Source organism: Mesoplodon mirus (genome assembly GCF_964341445.2).
Source record: "Mesoplodon mirus genome assembly, chromosome: 20".
NCBI classification, from domain to species: Eukaryota; Metazoa; Chordata; class Mammalia; order Artiodactyla; family Ziphiidae; genus Mesoplodon; species Mesoplodon mirus.
In genome coordinates, this window is record NC_138996.1 from 23863874 (window position 1) to 23880398 (window position 16525).

Below are 16525 nucleotides of genomic sequence, written 5' to 3' on the forward strand. Positions count from 1 at the left end.
AACACTCACAATATGCTATGTGAAGAAAAGCAAAACACAAGGCATATGCAGTATGATTCCACTTTTGTTGTATATATTTGAACAGCTCCTTTGCCCCGACATTTTCCCATTGTAAACAATGAAATGCATTACTCATGTAAGAAAAAAGTTATTGGACTATGCAGATGAGAAAAAAATTAAGAAGAAATTTAAAACCTTCTAGAAGAATGTTAGGGCAATGGGATGCCGGCTCTTTTCTCTTTTGTAAATTCTCAGCAACGTTCTTATGTACTTTTATTACTGAAAACACTTTAAAAATTCACAGGGACACCAACGCTGATTTGTAAGCCCACCCTCGGGGAGAAGATGGAACTGACTCTGCCCCTCCTGCTTCGCTGCATCGCCCAGTCCCTTCTGTAAGTGCAGACATATTTCTCCTCATTTCTCTAGGGAAGGCTCTTGGTGACCTTGTGTACCAATCAAGAGTTCAGTGAGCACAGAAAGGGCTCATGCCAAGCTGCCATGACTCCCCAGCCATCACTCACTGAGCTATAAAAAGACTGGCTGGGAGAAGGGAGGTGCTGGCCCTGAGGCCCACTGCTGGGCCTCTCCGGGTTTCCACTCCCTCATCCATTAGAGGGGATGTTCTCTGGGGGGACCTTGTTCAAACTTTCTGATTCTAGGTGCAAGTAGGAAACAGAGCCAGCAATAACCAAGGGAGACTTGGGAATCCACACACCTGTACCCACAGAGAGCTATCAAAATTGAAGGAGATCAAACAGAAGTCATGCTAAGCTATGTGAAATCATGGTTTCATTTGGATTAAGTATCTGCATTTCACCAAATGCCTCCACTCACTCTGTAATCTCTATTCACATCGCTGAGCTGCCAGTAATCATTAGGGAGGCCCATTCGCTTGTACTCTTCACTGAGATCGATCAGCATCCAGCCTTGTTCCCTTTCTTCTCTATCCAGCTTGGGGTTGAATGAAAAGCAGTATAACTCCTCATATTTCACTGCAAAAAAAGAAAAGGGGAGAATAAAGCCAAATCAAGCCAAGTCAAAGCCAGAATCAAATTTTCCCAAATGCATTCTGTCTGGGCTGGAGAGGCCAGCCTAGCTTCTCACCCCTCGGGGCTCTCCCAGGGGTACCCTGTCTCTGAGGTGGGTTCACCCACCTCTTCCCAACAACGACAAGACCTCAGGACAACTGAACTCAACTTTGCAAGAACTTCTTTTCTTTCAGGAGCATGGCCTTCCCCATCTTGTTTTTTTTTTTTTTTTTTTATTTGCTTTTGAAAGCGAATATATTTTCAGACCACATAAAATATGGAGATTAAAAAGTAATTAAGAATATATGGGTACTTACAATAGCTAAGACACAGAAGTAAGCTAAGTGTCCATCAACAGATGAATGAATAAAGAAGATGAGATATATACATATATATACATAAAATATATGTGTGTGTGTGTATATATATATATATATATACATAAAATAGAGTATTACTCAGCCATAAGAAAGAATGAAATATTGCCATTTGCAGCAACATGAATGGACCTAGAGATTATCATACAAAGTGAAGTAAGTCAGACAAAGACAAATATATGATATCACTTTTATGTGGATTCTAAAAAATAATACAAATTAACTTATTTATAAAACAGAAACAGACTCACAGACATAGAAAACAAACTTATGGTTACCAAAGGCAAAGGGGGGTGCAGAAATTAGGAGTATGGGATTAACAGATACACACCACTATATATAAAATAAACAATAAGGATTTACTGCATAGCGCAGGGAACCATATTCAATATCTTGTAATAAGCTATAATGGAAAAGAATCTGAAAAAGAATGTATATGCATAACTTTGCTGAACTCCTAAAACTAACACAATATTGTAAATTGACTATAGTTCAATTTTTAAAAAAAGAAAAAAAAGAACATATATATTCCTTAGAAAACCAGAACTCAAATTTGTTTATGTATGTCGAGCTCAAATTTGGGATGGCCTCTCAGAGATACACAGAGGTCAGGCCACTGCCATGTTCTGATGCTCAAACAGTGTTAAATGACAAAACAGGTGAAAAAACTGTGGAATATATTTAAATGTTTGCACTTGAAACACTTGAACTTTTAACAACTACATAAATGTCATAACTGTACTGTTCATACAGTATTTACAGGATTCATTAAAAAATATCCATTCATAGTACATGGCACCCTGTTCATGAGGGGCAAGTTGAAGGATGTGTGATGACAGTCTTCTTTCAGTTGTGCCAGGGCATCTCTGACTTCATGCATCACCTTTTATGCTTGTGAGGCCAGGCCCAGCAGCCATCCCCAGCAAGATCAAGGATTTGGTTTTCTTGCTCTGGCCTTGCTACACTGAGGGAAGCAACTAGGCCAGCGCTGTCCAACAGAAATACGGCGTAAGCCCCGTATGTCATGTAAAATGTCCTCGTAGCCACATTAAAATCGTAAAAAGAAAGTGAAATTAATTTTCACAAAATATTTTATTTAGCCCAGTATACCCAAAATATCGTTCAACATATACGGAATACAAAACCTATTAATGTTGTATACATTTTGCTTTGTACTGTCTTTGAAATTCCATGTGTATTTCTCACCAAACAGCACAACCTAGTTCAGACCAGCCACATCTTAAGCCCTCGATAGCCCCGTGTGGCTAGGAGCTACCTACTGGACAGTGCAAATCAAAGCATTTCTGGTGATAATAAATCGTGGTTGATACTCAGTGAACCCTTGTTTCATTCCAGATTCTGTTCTGATTAAATGTCCTGACCCATCTAGTAAGCATCATGACAGGTCTCCTTGCACAGATGAGAAATCTGAGGCAAAGGGATGTTTTTCAGCGTCCCCAGGGTCACACAGCTAGGAGGTAGGGAGTCTGGCTTTCACCACCACGCACTCCACCCGCCCCCCCAAGGCAGACCCTTCTCTCTTCTCCCCAGACGGGCCGCTTTTGTATATTTTCTTTCCAACCATCCCCCTAATCTTCTTTTTTTTTTTTCCAACAGAATTCTTCCTCCTTACAGTTTTCTTAGATCATCCCATATGTTCCTTCATCTGTCAATGGTGCTCAGCATGGACACTTTAGCGCTCCTAAATGTGTGTCTGGAGGCCCAACAAAGCATCTCACCACCAGCAAAAGGCCGCAATAATACACAGGCAGCCTAAGGTCAAAACTCAAGTTTCCAGCTTCTTTTGATTACTACTGAAATGACTCATCTACAAGGATGATAAGATAAGGGTCATATTTTAAGTACCAGACTTTTGAATTAGACATGCACTCTTTCTTGTAAAAAAGAAGCGAGAAGACTGGGGTTTATCAGTGAGATAAGCGATGTCTATTTCAGTCTCTCTCGATGTCATATTTCTAAATTTGAAAATTGAGCATACTGAGATTTCAACAAAGAACATGCACACATACAGGTACGTGCACACGCACACACACTCACACACACACAGCACAGACACTTCCAGTAAAAATGGTTTCTTGTCATCTTAGCAAATTGTGCAGACAGCATATAAAACTGACATCCTGTTCTGGGAACAGTCGGCTCGACACTGACATATGTTTTCCATCTCTAAGTACCATTTTCATGACTCAGGCTTCTGATATCATACTGTTAACCACAAATGCAATTTGTTTAAGATGCCAAGAGAATCTCTTGAGAAAGCCTCCGTTCCTTCAGTGAAAGAAGAGCTAAGGAAGATGGGGTAAAACGGAAGTTAAATTCCATTTGCTAAATGCCTACAAATAGGTTGAAAGGTAGAAGAAGAAAACCATTCTATGACTACTGATAGTTTGCTATGTATGGGCCCATTCTTGCTGCCCTTGGGAAGAGGTGAGGAAACTGCACATAAATTAATGCAAGCATAACTTGTCACCGACATTAAGAAGATCACTCTTGAATTGGGAGACATCAGAATGGGTTGCCACTGAAATAATGAAATTTTCTCTTTCAGTTATTTTTAAGGAAAAGGGTGATCAACCATACCTTTGGCCCAATTTACCTAAAATTCTACATGCAGGCAGAGAAACATATTTTTGTCAGTCAAAGCTCAGTCTTGTTAATGTGGGCAAGCTTCTTACCCAGAGGCCAGCCCAGGAGAAGCCCTCAGCTAAGAACTGCCTACTCTGAGAAATTAAAAAATACCATTAACAAAGATGTAAATTTTACTGACTATTTCCCATTCATAATGTTTTGTTCCCCTCATCTCCATCTCTTGCAAAGTACATAGCAGAATGTTTAGTAATCAACATTATTAAGATAAGTTAAGTAAGGTAGGTAAATTAAAACCAAAAACAACCAAAGCAGGGCTTTGAGAAATCTCCGGTCTTTACAGAATCTGAACTGAGAGAAAATACTTATGTGCTTTGGGAAGGCCAAATCCCTGATTTTCCACCCACTCTTAAAACAAACACGTTAAATACTCCACTGGCTTTTCACATCGCAAAGTCTAGGCCATCACATCCAACATAAAATGCCTTTTGCTGCTCGTGGCCTGGCACCTTCAACAGGGGATGCATTGAAGGCTTCGCCCCTTGGGTCCTCATGACTAGGAGGGCACAAGAGCTCCTCCAACAAGAAGCAAACCCTCAGCATGCCTTTGGACGGTGGGGAGTAAACTGAATGTGCACCTCTAATTTAAAAAAATGTTCAGAAAAGCTTATGTGGAAATCATTCTAGCACTTACTTTATTTACCTACCTAAATCATATAACTGCTAAGCAAGGGCAGACTTCTATTTAGAAAGAAAAATGGCAATTTCTCAAATACTACATTAAACTAGGAATGAGTAGCATTTTGTCTATGGTTCTAAGAAGGCCAAGTCAGTGCTTCAGGACTAAGTAGAGGGCATGAGCTCCACCCAGACACAGAGACACACAGATGGGACTGACTTTATCTTAGTTTAGCATCATTGCTCAGCTCACGCCTTAACACAGGGAAGCATGTGTGGCTGCAATCGATTCGATACCTCCTGCTCTCATCAACTCCTTCCCGCTCCGATAATCCCACTTTCTACTCCTGGAGAAGATATGGGCCGTCAAGTGGAAACTCTTTCAACCTGGAAGCACCAAGCCCACAAATGGCCTTGTCTCGGCATCTAACCTGTGCTCCTTCCTCCCGTAAGAAAGGAAAGGGTGTTCATTCCACCAAATCAGAGAGCCTTCGGGCAGAACAAAGCAGTTAGGAAAACAGAGAAAAAACATGGGGGCATTCTCTCTTATTATTGACTAACTGGGAAAAACCGAAGGTAATTTATACTAAAATCAAAAGTACTGGGGCTTCCCTGGTGGCGCAGTGGTTGAGAGTCCGCCTGCCGATGCAGGGGACACGGGTTCGTGCCCCGGTCTGGGAGGATCCCACATGCCGCGGAGCGGCTGGGCCCGTGAGCCATGGCCACTGAGCCTGCGCGTCCGGAGCCTGTGCTCCGCAACGGGAGAGGCCACAACAGTGAGAGGTCCGTGTACCACAAAAAAAAAAAAAAAAAAAAAGTACTTTAAAAATCGAAAGGAAACTTGTAACAACCAATGTAAAACCTGAATAATACAATTACATTGTTGATTGTTATGCAAATGTTTTTAAAAGTCGAAAGGAAACACAAACATGAATTAGCATCGGCAGAATGTGAAGGATGAGGAGGGAAAGGGAAAAGTCACCAGCAGTCACTGGAAGAACACAGAGGTTTAGAACCCAAAGTAAGGAAAGTTAAATTGCTCTACATGCCCTAATGAATTCAGGCAACTGAAAATAAACGTAGTTGAAAAACCATTTAAAGAGGGGTGAGAAGATAACACAGCTATTAATTGGATTTTGCATATTAAAAAAAAAATGAGGGGGCTTCCCTGGTGGCGCAGTGGTTGAGAGTCCGCCTGCCGATGCAGGGGACACGGGTTCATGCCCCGGTCCGGGAAGATCCCACATGCCGCGGAGCGGCTGGGCCCGTGAGCCATGGCTGCTGAGCCTGTGCGTCTGGAGCCTGTGCTCCGCAACGGGAGAGGCCACAACAGTGAGAGGCCCGCATACAGCAAAAAAAAAAAAAAACCAAAAAAAAAAAAAAAAACAAAAAAATGAGAACCTTCTTGTCTATTTTGAACAAACAAGTGCTCGAATTAAACATCAGGATTGTGGAAGCTAACACTTAGTAAAACAGGGCTACTGGACCCAGAGATTAGTATCATCAATAAAAAGGAAATTGTGACTGTAAAAATTGCTTGAGTGGCACTGACTTAGATAAGAACAGTAAAAAGTTAAATTAAGCAAATTAGACTATATCAATCCTGAGATTTTTAAAAATCACAGTAAACATGCTGAAGAATTAGGGACTAAGATGGGCTGAAAAAATACTGCAATTTAATAAAAAATGGGAAAATAAACAAAAGAGATGGCTTAAATATTAAAGGGCCCAAGAACACTACAGAGGGAAAGATCATTGATACAAAAAAATAAACAGCAGGAGGCTAATTAGAGGGAGGAGAAAAGAAAGAACATGGGAAAAATGGAAGCCCTCTGAGAAACAGGGGTCTTCAAATCAGAAAAATGTGTAACCTTATTAGTACATCAGATCTACAGCATTAATTTATTCTCATCTGAGCCACAGCCCTATTTTAACTTATTTCTTTACGAAGAATTAAAGACCTTACTGGACTTCGCTACGTTATTTTTTTGCTGGGATCTTTTAGAGTCCATGACCAAATTCTGACCAATCTGAATTCATATGAAAGACAAACCAATAACATCTAGACAAATTTTTTAGTCATTTGATTTACCCGTATCCCAGAAATTGTAATTCAGTGAAGACAGACTCTCCAGAGCTTTGAAGCTGTCTCCTTCACAGGCCTTGACTGAAATGGACTCCCAAACATTTCTCCTTTTGTTAAAAAAAAAAAAAAAAGTGTCCTCTACAGGACCTTAGCTGTGCCCATAAGGGGAGCTGAAAACACATGATTTGTGCTGGTGACCCACCACAATAACCCCAGAGATGGATATTGTGCTGCTGGAATTCAAAGTCATTTCCCCACCAAACACACACACACACACACACACCCCTCCCAGGACCTTTTACAAATTACACCTTTGCACTCCTCAAGGTATTTCAGAAAAGGGTGTGTGTGTGTGTGTGTGTGTGTGTGTGTGTGTGTGTGTGTGTGTTGGGGAAATGACTTTGCTGGAATTCAAAGTCATTTCCCCACCAAACACACACACACACACACACACTTCTTCTGAAATACCCTGAGGAGTGCAAAGGTGTAATTTGTAAAAGGTCCTGGGATGGTCTGAGAAGCCACCACACTCCTGGTGGAAACTCCCTGCACCTTGCCTCACCTCCACCCAGATTCAACACCCTGCTTCCAAGGTGACAGGCTGTAATATGTCCTAATTTTAGCACTGCCTTTAGCATTAAATTGTGAAGCTGCCTGGATTCTATTTCCTCTTCCCATACTCATTAAAGTACGAAGTTTTACATAAACTGGCATTTCTAATTCCAATGTTTCACAATGCTGGTGGCTTTTTAAAAAATCTTCTAAGGTAATGTCTCTAATTCAATTAATGACTATAATTTCTTTCTTTGGTCCCTGGCTACAGCTAATACTGAACTCCCAAAACTTCATCTTTAAGAAAAAGTGTATATTTTTAAAAGCAGGGGAACACAGTGATTTTCCTCCCTGGGGACCCTCGCAATGTGAATCTGGGCACTCACTGTCATCTGGGGCCAGAGCCCTCACCGCCACTGTGATCTACTCTTCCAGTGCCTCAGCCCTTTCCCAGTTCTCTGGGCTATTCCTAAATCCCATTAATCCGGTCAGAGCACATTTATCATCCAGTACATCCATTAATCAGTGACACAGAAACTGCTGGCGCGCAATTCCCCTCGCATTCTCTGCTACATGCAACCTCACGTACATCTTCCCAGAACTTCTGTTCCAATTATAGTGCGCCCTCCAAAAAGTTCAACTGCTTTTCTGGCTAACTCGGCAGTTCTTTTCAACACACTGAGATGAAAAAGCCTCAACGGGCTGACTTGAAAGGGGAGCAAAGTCAAGTCACAATGATCAGATTCTGATGTTCCCATCACGTAACGTTAGCTCTTAGCTCTCAACAGACAATACAGTTGTATCATAAGAATCTGAGGACCCAACCAAAGGCTTTGAAGAGTTTACAATCAAACTTCTTGTCCTGAATCAAAAAGCATTTAGTAAAGTAACTATAAGCACATGTCCTATCTCCCTTATTAATGACTTCTGGGTAACCACTACCATGGATGTTACTGTTACACAAATGATCTCCTTTCACTGTATACTTCCAAGACACTAAACAAAGGAACCCTACAGTTCACACAAGCCACATACACAAGAAACACCTGTGTAGATTTTCATATGTTTACAGCATAGTAAGCTATAAATTTCTTAGACTTAAAGCATAATAAGCTGTAATTCTAAAGACCCTAAGATGAGGGATATATAACCAGAGAGTAACTGATAGCATATATTTTTCAAATCAGCCATTCTTCCCACAACACTTAAGGAGGTTTTGTTTAGGAGAATCAACATATACATACCCCGAACATTCACTGATGCTAACAAAGGTCTAGTTATGCCAACCTTGGGAAATACATATTACTATCAAAAAGCAACAGAAACCAAATCTTAAAAGCCCCCAAATAGGGAAAACTGCCCTAGACCTGTTTGATATCAATGTTTTCCACACAAAACAATTTGTGGGTTTTGTCTTAGGGCTCAGTCAAGGTGGCTTGACTACCACAGTATCAGAAGGGCATACTTTGGGATGATTTCACCCCGAAAGTGAAGCACAACTAAAACCCCCTCCAGGATAAAAACTATGAATAATGAAAGAAGCTCATACAGTAAGTAACTCGGACAGAGCCCCCCCCCCGCCCCGAAAAGACAAGGAACTCTATCAGTCAGATTTCTTGGCCTCATCTGAAGGCTGGGATAATTCCTAAAGTACTGTAATTCTGAAGTATTATCCACGTCTTCAACACAATCTGTGAATGTCTTAAGAGTGGGTCCACGCTGAATGCCGAGCCGCTCTGCCCTACCTGGCCTTGCAAGGCGGATGAGAGAGATGTAAACGTCATGGCAGTCCCTCTCCTGAGGGATGATGAGCTGTAAGAGCTGAAAGTTCTTGCAGCGAACGAGCAGAGGGCACCCGGTGGCCGTTGTCGCCTGTTTCTCGATGGTGGAAATCTGACTGTGAAGAATCTACCACCAGAAGATAATGTGGGTAAACTAAGCACAAATAACAGATACACAGGACAAAAAGTAACACAGAGCTCTGAGCCACACACATAGACAAGAAACCCTCCCTGACCTTCAGCTGGCTTGCACTCAGACGACAAGAACCTACGTGTTCAGGGTAAGAGCCAACTGTCTGAATTTATCATTTTATTTTTCATTGCCAAGCTTTCTGATATCCAAGCTAATTATATGAAGCAAACTATTCAGCATACAATTCTGCACAGGTCCAGGTAAGGGAGCGTTTGGGCCATCAAATGTTGAAATGCACTGAGTAGCTAAAATTAAATAAGGTCATGAGAAGTTAGTAAAGTAAACCTTGCAATCGACAAAAGTTAGAGACAGCTCCGCTGGGAGGTGCCACCATGCTCCTCAATTCCACATGGAATGCTCTCAAGTTCAACAGCAACGTGAGATCGTTGTTTTCGAAGCTCTTGGTGGTCAGGCAGGCCGCAGAAGAGATTTATTTGAAAGGAAATCATGCTGAAGTGCTCTGGCATTTTAGGAGGGTCTCTCTCTGCTCAGCCCTCAGTGGCAACACTGCATCCTTTAAATTCCTCTCCACTATGTAGCACCTGCCACCTTCTGCAGAAAAGATAAAGTCTACGGGCTACAGAAAAGGTAAAATCTACAACTCAGGGACTCTGGCTCTGGTCATAATGTCATGGTTGGGTGGCTACATAAAATAAGAACTATCTAATGGTCTCATTATTATGTAGCAGAAATACCTGATGATGGGACTGTTCCCTAGATTTTTTTTTCTTTTTTAAATTATGAGAAAACTGCAGACAACATAATAAGATGACTAAATGGGCTGCATTACAGGATGCTACAAATAAAGTGGATTGCAAATAAAGCACTGTGTAAATGCTGTATCTGGTACACTAACATTATTGAATCTCTACTTGACAGCTGTGACACGAAGCACTTATAGCTCTGGCTATTTCTATGTCTTTGACGATGTTCAAATAATTAGTGCTTAAAATGAGTAAATAGATCAAGTGGATGTGACCCTTTACAGAAAAAAGGCAAAACCCACATTCCAAGAAGAGTCCTCTGAACACCCAGTCGCCAAATCCCACCCTCCTCACCCTGAGGACAAACAAAAAAATAGAGGGTCAAAACTTGTTACTTAAAACAATGGAAAACACATAAAGCCAACAATAAGGAATGCATACCCATGTTTCTTTCCTTGTGTCAGGTGCAGTTTCCACAAATATGACATGAGTAGCCGTCAAATACAAAGTACCAAGGGCCGCCTTTTTAGAAGATATTCGATCTACCAAGCGGACATTTTCAACCTAGAGAAATCAATGTGACAGGTTATATTAGAGCAAAAAAGCTGTTCACAAAAAAACAATCAGTAAGTAATCTCGAGCTTGATCCAAATACGATTTTGAAAATTCTCCCGATGATAAAAACCAAAACTTGCCCTCTTAATTAGATCTCACAATGATTCTGTATATCAAAAGATAAAAATTCACCAGTTCCTTAAATATAACCTTCAATGTACCACAAAAGAGTTATAGACTCTTTTTTTTTTTTAAGATCTTTACTGGAGTATAATTGCTTTACAATGTTGTGTTAGTTTCTGCTGTTTAACAAAGTGAATCAGCCATATGCATATACATGTCCCCATATCCCCTCCCTCTTGCGTCTCCCTCCCACCCTCCCTATCCCACCCCTCTAGGTGGTCACAAAGCACCCAGCTGATCTCCCTGTGCTATGCGGCTACTTCCCACTAGCTATTTTACATTTGGTAGTGTATATATGTCCATGCCACTCTCTCACTTCGTCCCAGCTTACCCTTCCCTCTCCCCATGTATAGATCCTATTCTTTAAGAATACCCTTTCTGTGTTTTAAATAGGTCAACATTTTTCCTTCACTGTAATTATGTAATTTTAAGGCAGGAAGCATACACATGAAAGTTGAGTTTACACATTAACTATATATGAATAGCATTCTATTAAAAAAATAATGTATTTTCCTATGTGTTTCTCAGTTGTAGAAATGGCCCCAAGGTTATCTGCTTCCATATAAACTAGTAGGAAATACAAATATACATACAGGAGCAAAAAGTATCAGAAGAATGTTCTGCATGCTTAGCAAGAAAATCTACCAAATTAAGATGCTAATATTTATAATAAAATCTTTCTAATAAATAGAATTCTCACCCCTGAGCTAAAATTCAAACTGCTACAGGAGACTTCTGGAAACAACTTTTATCAAGCATACATCTCTGAAATGTAGAGTAATTTCAAGAATATGTGCATCGAGGGCTTCCCTGGTGGCGCAGTGGTTGAGAATCTGCCTGCTAATGCAGGGGACACGGGTTCGAGCCCTGGTCTGGGAAAATCCCACATGCCACGGAGTAACTGGGCCCGTGAGCCACAACTACTGAGCCTGTGCATCTAGAGCTTGTGCTCCACAACAAGAGAGACCGCGACAGTGAGAGGCCCGTGCACCGCGATGAAGAGTGGCCCCCGCTCGCTGCAACTGGAGAGAGCCCTTGCAGAGAAACGAAGACCCAACACAGCCAAAAATAAATAAATAAATTTTTTTTTTTAAAAAAAAGAATATGTGCATGGGGATCATTTCAATATGAAATGTAAAGGAAATGACAAGACAGTTTCTACAGGGCAAACAAAGAAAGCAGCAACCACAACTCCAATAAGGCAGAGCCACCCCAAACACTGGATGAACATTCTAGTAAGGATGGCAGTGCTTAGCAATGCTACTTACTACTGCCAAGGATCAACCGTCTACAAAAAGACACTGGCTCAACCCTCATCCCTCGAATCAGGATGGTGACTTGCTTCCTTGAGGCAGCTGAGAGACTAGTGAATCATATGTGTGCCATCCTTTAGTCTAATATCGAAGCTGTGGTGCTGATGCAGTTGGAGAGCCCAAGGCTTCTCAACCGCTCCAGGAAGCCCTGCGGGGACAGCGAACTGAATGGACACCCCTCAGGATCGTCAGGACAACTCCAAGGGCAAACATCACTCCACACATTCCACTGCCTCAGTTTCCTCTGAGCCCTGAGAACCAAACCAGCCTTCTGGGAAGAGTACTTGAGGGTCTTGTCCCACTTCTTCCCAATTTCCAGGGATCTAATGAGGCAAATAAAGAATTAGGTATTTACTATATTTGGGGGGCATACAATTTATGCGGGGGGTGGTTGCATCATTCCTGAGGCCTTGTGAATGTCTATGTGTATCAAGAATGGTCATTCAACAGCAGTGTCCTTAACCTACCAGCTTGTGGTTTTAAAAAATACTTCTTTTGTCACTACAGCGCTCCACATTCTTTCACAGGGTTATTCATCAGTCTGTCTCTTTCATAAATGGTCCTCACATACCAGGTGGTCATTTCTTACATTCATGAAAACTGTTTATATAGTAAGGATAGTAGCCTATGGCTTAATTGTTATTTGTATGTTTTATAACTGCCTCTTTACCAAACTCTTTTACTAGTTCTAATAATTTTTTCACCAAAGTCTCTTGGATGTTCCAAGTAGACAGGAATATTTTCTGTAATAATTTCTCTCTTCCTTTCCAATATTTATACCTTCATTCCTCTTGTTTAATGGCATTAACTAGAACCTTCAGAATAACAGTAAATAACAGCGGTAACAACACTCTTGTGTTGCTTGTCATTGGTTTAATAACAGTTTTATTGAGACACAATTCAGATACCATACAATTCACCCATTAAGAGTATATGACTCAACGCTTTTTAGTATATTCACAGCATTGTGTAGATCATCATTGTGCAACCGTCAGTGTTAAAGCATTTTCATCCCCCGAGAAGGAAACCCTGTTCCCAGTAGCAGTCAGCCCTCTTTCCCCACTAACCACCTCAGCACTAGGCAACCATCAATCTACTTTGTCTCTACGAATTTGCCTATTCTGGACACTTCATATGAACCGAATCGTACAGCCTGTTATACTCTGTGACTGGTTTATTTCACTTAGCATCATGTTTTCGATCCGTGTTTCAATCAAAGTTTATCCATTTGTAGAATGTGCCAGTACTTCATTTATTTTTACTGTCAAAAATATTCCATTATATGGATATACCACATTTTTATTTATCTATTTGTCAGTTGATGGACATTAGGGTTGTTTCTACCTTTTGGTTATTATTACTATTATTTTTTTAAATTATTTATTTTTGGCTGTGTTGGGTCTTCGTTTCTGTGCGAGGGCTTTCTCTAGTTGCGGCGAGCGGGGGCTACTCTTTGTTGTGGTGCGCGGGCCTCTCACTATCGCGGCCTCTCTTGCTGTGGAGCACAGGCTCCAGACGCGTAGGCTCAGTATTTGTGGCTCACGGGCCTAGTTGCTCCGCCAGCATGTGGGATCTTCCCAGACCAGGGCTCGAACCCGTGTCCCCTGCATTGGCAGGCAGATTCTCAACCACTGCGCCACCAGGGAAGCCCTGGTTATTATTAATAATGCTGCTATGAACATTCTTATACAAGTTTTTTCTCATACAAGTTTTTATGAGGACATACGTTGGGTGTATATACACCTAGGAATGGAATTGTGCCGGTTCTTATGTAACTCTGTTTAACCTTTTGAGGAACTCCCAGACTATTTTCCAAATCCAAAGTGGCTGTACCATTTTACATTTCCACCACCGATCTATAAGGGTTCTGATTTCTCCATGTCTTTGCCTTAACCCTTGTTAAATAATTTCTTTTTTTTGATCATAGCCATCCTAGTAGGTATGAGATAGTATCTTGTGACTTTTAGTTGCATTTCCCTAATGGTTAATGATGCTAACATCTTTTCATGTGCACATCTGTTTTTGATGGGAACACTTCCTATATTTTACCCTTGAGTTTGATGTTTTTCTAAAAATCACATAGTGGAAGCGACCTACTCCTAGTTTAGTAAGAGTTTTGATTTTTGAAAATGAGGAATGAACATCATGCCTTTTAAATATATATTTGGATGAATATTTACTTTTTTATTTTAGTCCTGTGCTATTAATAATAGTAATAGATTTCTTAATCCTTAAAGAAGTCTTGGATCTTGGTATATGACCAACTTGGAATCGGTGTGTTAGTGTTTCAATATTCCTTATATTTTATCTGCTATAATTGTTTTATTCTTGTTTTCCTTTTTGTTTTTTTTGCATCTATGCTTTTAAGAAATCATCACAGTTAAAATGACATAAATTAATTAGGAAGCTTTCAACATACAAATTATTTAGTATTTGAAAGAAATATGGGCACTTCTTTATACAGAAATACTTTAATAATTCATTCAATTTTGTGCAATTATAGATCTGTTCAATATTTCTATTTTTTACTAAATCTCACTTTGACATCTATTTTCTTTTCAAATTATCTTATTGCCGATTTTCAAATTCTTTACAATCTTTTAATTCTTGTCTGTGGGTAAATCCCTCTCTCCTTACCCCTTCTCTCATTCCTAATACTGTGAACTACGTTCTTATCTCTTTGTGATTAGATATGTATATGTTTTTCTGCTAAGTAACAGGTCTTGGATTTATCAAGTTAATTTTTCTCTTTTCCAATCGCTACTTTCTGCTTGTGTTTGTTAATAAATGTTTTAACATGCTTTCCTTGAGTATATCATGTGGTTTTTGTTTCTTTGTTCATTTTAGTTTTTTTATATTTTTTTTTTTCTTTTTTGCTGCACCATGAGGCATGTAGGATCTTAGTTCCCCAACCAGGGATCGAATCTGCGTCCCCTGCCATGGAATCATGGAGTCTTAACCACTGGACCACCAGGGAAGTCCCTCTTTGCTCAGTTTTAAATGCTTGAATTTAATAGCTCATCAATTTTCATTCTTTCTGATTAATAACAAGCTTTAAGTCCAATCATTTTCCTCCAGGTAAATCTCTGGCTGCATCTTATGAGTTTTGTTTGCAATATTATCATTCTTATTACTTTCTAGGTAGTTTATAACTGCAGTTTTTATTTCTTCTTTGACCCAAGAGTTCTTAAAGTGAGTATTTTTCAATTCCCACACGACTGAATTATGGTATTTAAATTTTTGTCATTAAACATTCTATTCTGAAGTGACTATGAGAAAGATATCATGGAAGAGACTGTGGGAGGAGAAAAGCAAGGGGATATATTATTTTTAGGACATTTCTATGGGGAAAAACTCATTTGCATGCTGAAATGTGCCTAGCTAAATTAACCAGAGGTCCAGGATTAATATACCAATTAAAAGTATCTAAAAACAGAATGTAAATAATTCTCTCTGCACTTAGAAGCAATGAAACAAAACTTTATTAGGGTAACCACATTGAACATAAGATAATATTTTGAAGCCAAAGTATTTAGTATGAATTCTTCTCCCTATAGAAGTGAAGAAAGCTATACCACTTAGATTATTTTTAGAAAACCTCAGTGGAACAGAACAAGGTTTGCAGATGGTGTTAGGTTAGAACACTTCATGAGATTTTTCCATGTCTTTTTGTTAACTTTGGATGCTGCCGCAGGAAAATTACAGTTCAAGATTTGGCAATCATTCTCACAGGTCTCACAGCTGTCAAAAGTAATGCTGAAGGAGAGGGAGGGAAAAAATAAAAAACAATGAGGGAAACACCAACAGCATGATTTCCCAGTGATGTCATGAAAGAAATGAGTAATAAAAATTGAAATCCCATTATCTGAGAAATTCTGTGCAGATGGGGAGCACTGTGCAGGGACCACCACGTGGTTTACACTAAGACAGCCAGAACGTTCTTGACTGTGATGCTACAGTCAGCCAATTCTAGACAAACTGAAATAAATCTCAAGAGTTTGGGTGCCGTCATGAAGACCCAGTGGTTCAATAACTCCGCCTCACTGTTGAGCTAACTTAATTCTACCTCATCTACACATGTAATAAACTATATGGTAATAAGGCTTCTTTCATACTTGGAGAGTTAATGACTCTTAGGAAACCACCAGCTTCTTTTTTTTCTTATAAATTTATTTTATTTATTTTTGGCTGCGTTGGGTCTTCGTTGCTGCACACAGGTTTTCTCTAGTTGTGGCGGGCGGGGGCTACTCTTCGTTGCGGTGTGTGTGCTTCTCATTGTGGTGGCTTCTCTTGTTGTGGAGCATGGGCTCTAGGCTCGCAGGCTTCTGTAGTTGTGGCACGCGGGTTCAGTAGTTGTGGCGCACGGGCTTAGTTGCTCCACGGCATGTGGGATCTTCCTGGACCAGGGCTTGAACCCGTGTCCCCTGCACTGGCAGGTGGACTCTTCACCAGTGTGCCACCAGGG

At 40.3% G+C, this 16525-nt stretch overlaps 1 protein-coding gene across 4 annotated transcripts in view; it reads right to left on the minus strand.

Annotated features, from left to right (window-relative positions):
• MTMR7 (myotubularin related protein 7) overlaps positions 1-16525 on the minus strand; it is a 102804-nt gene that overhangs the window by 49944 nt on the left and 36335 nt on the right. For 3 of the 4 annotated variants that reach the window (XM_082608645.1, XM_082608646.1, XM_082608648.1), the window contains exons 2-4: positions 10451-10573; positions 9077-9239; positions 838-995 (exon numbers count right to left, since the gene is read on the minus strand). In XM_082608645.1, the coding sequence (XP_082464771.1) occupies positions 838-995; positions 9077-9239; positions 10451-10573 (444 nt within the window). Of the gene's footprint in view, positions 1-837; positions 996-9076; positions 9240-10450; positions 10574-16525 lie in introns of those variants that run through there. The other variant, XM_082608647.1, reaches the window with a different exon arrangement.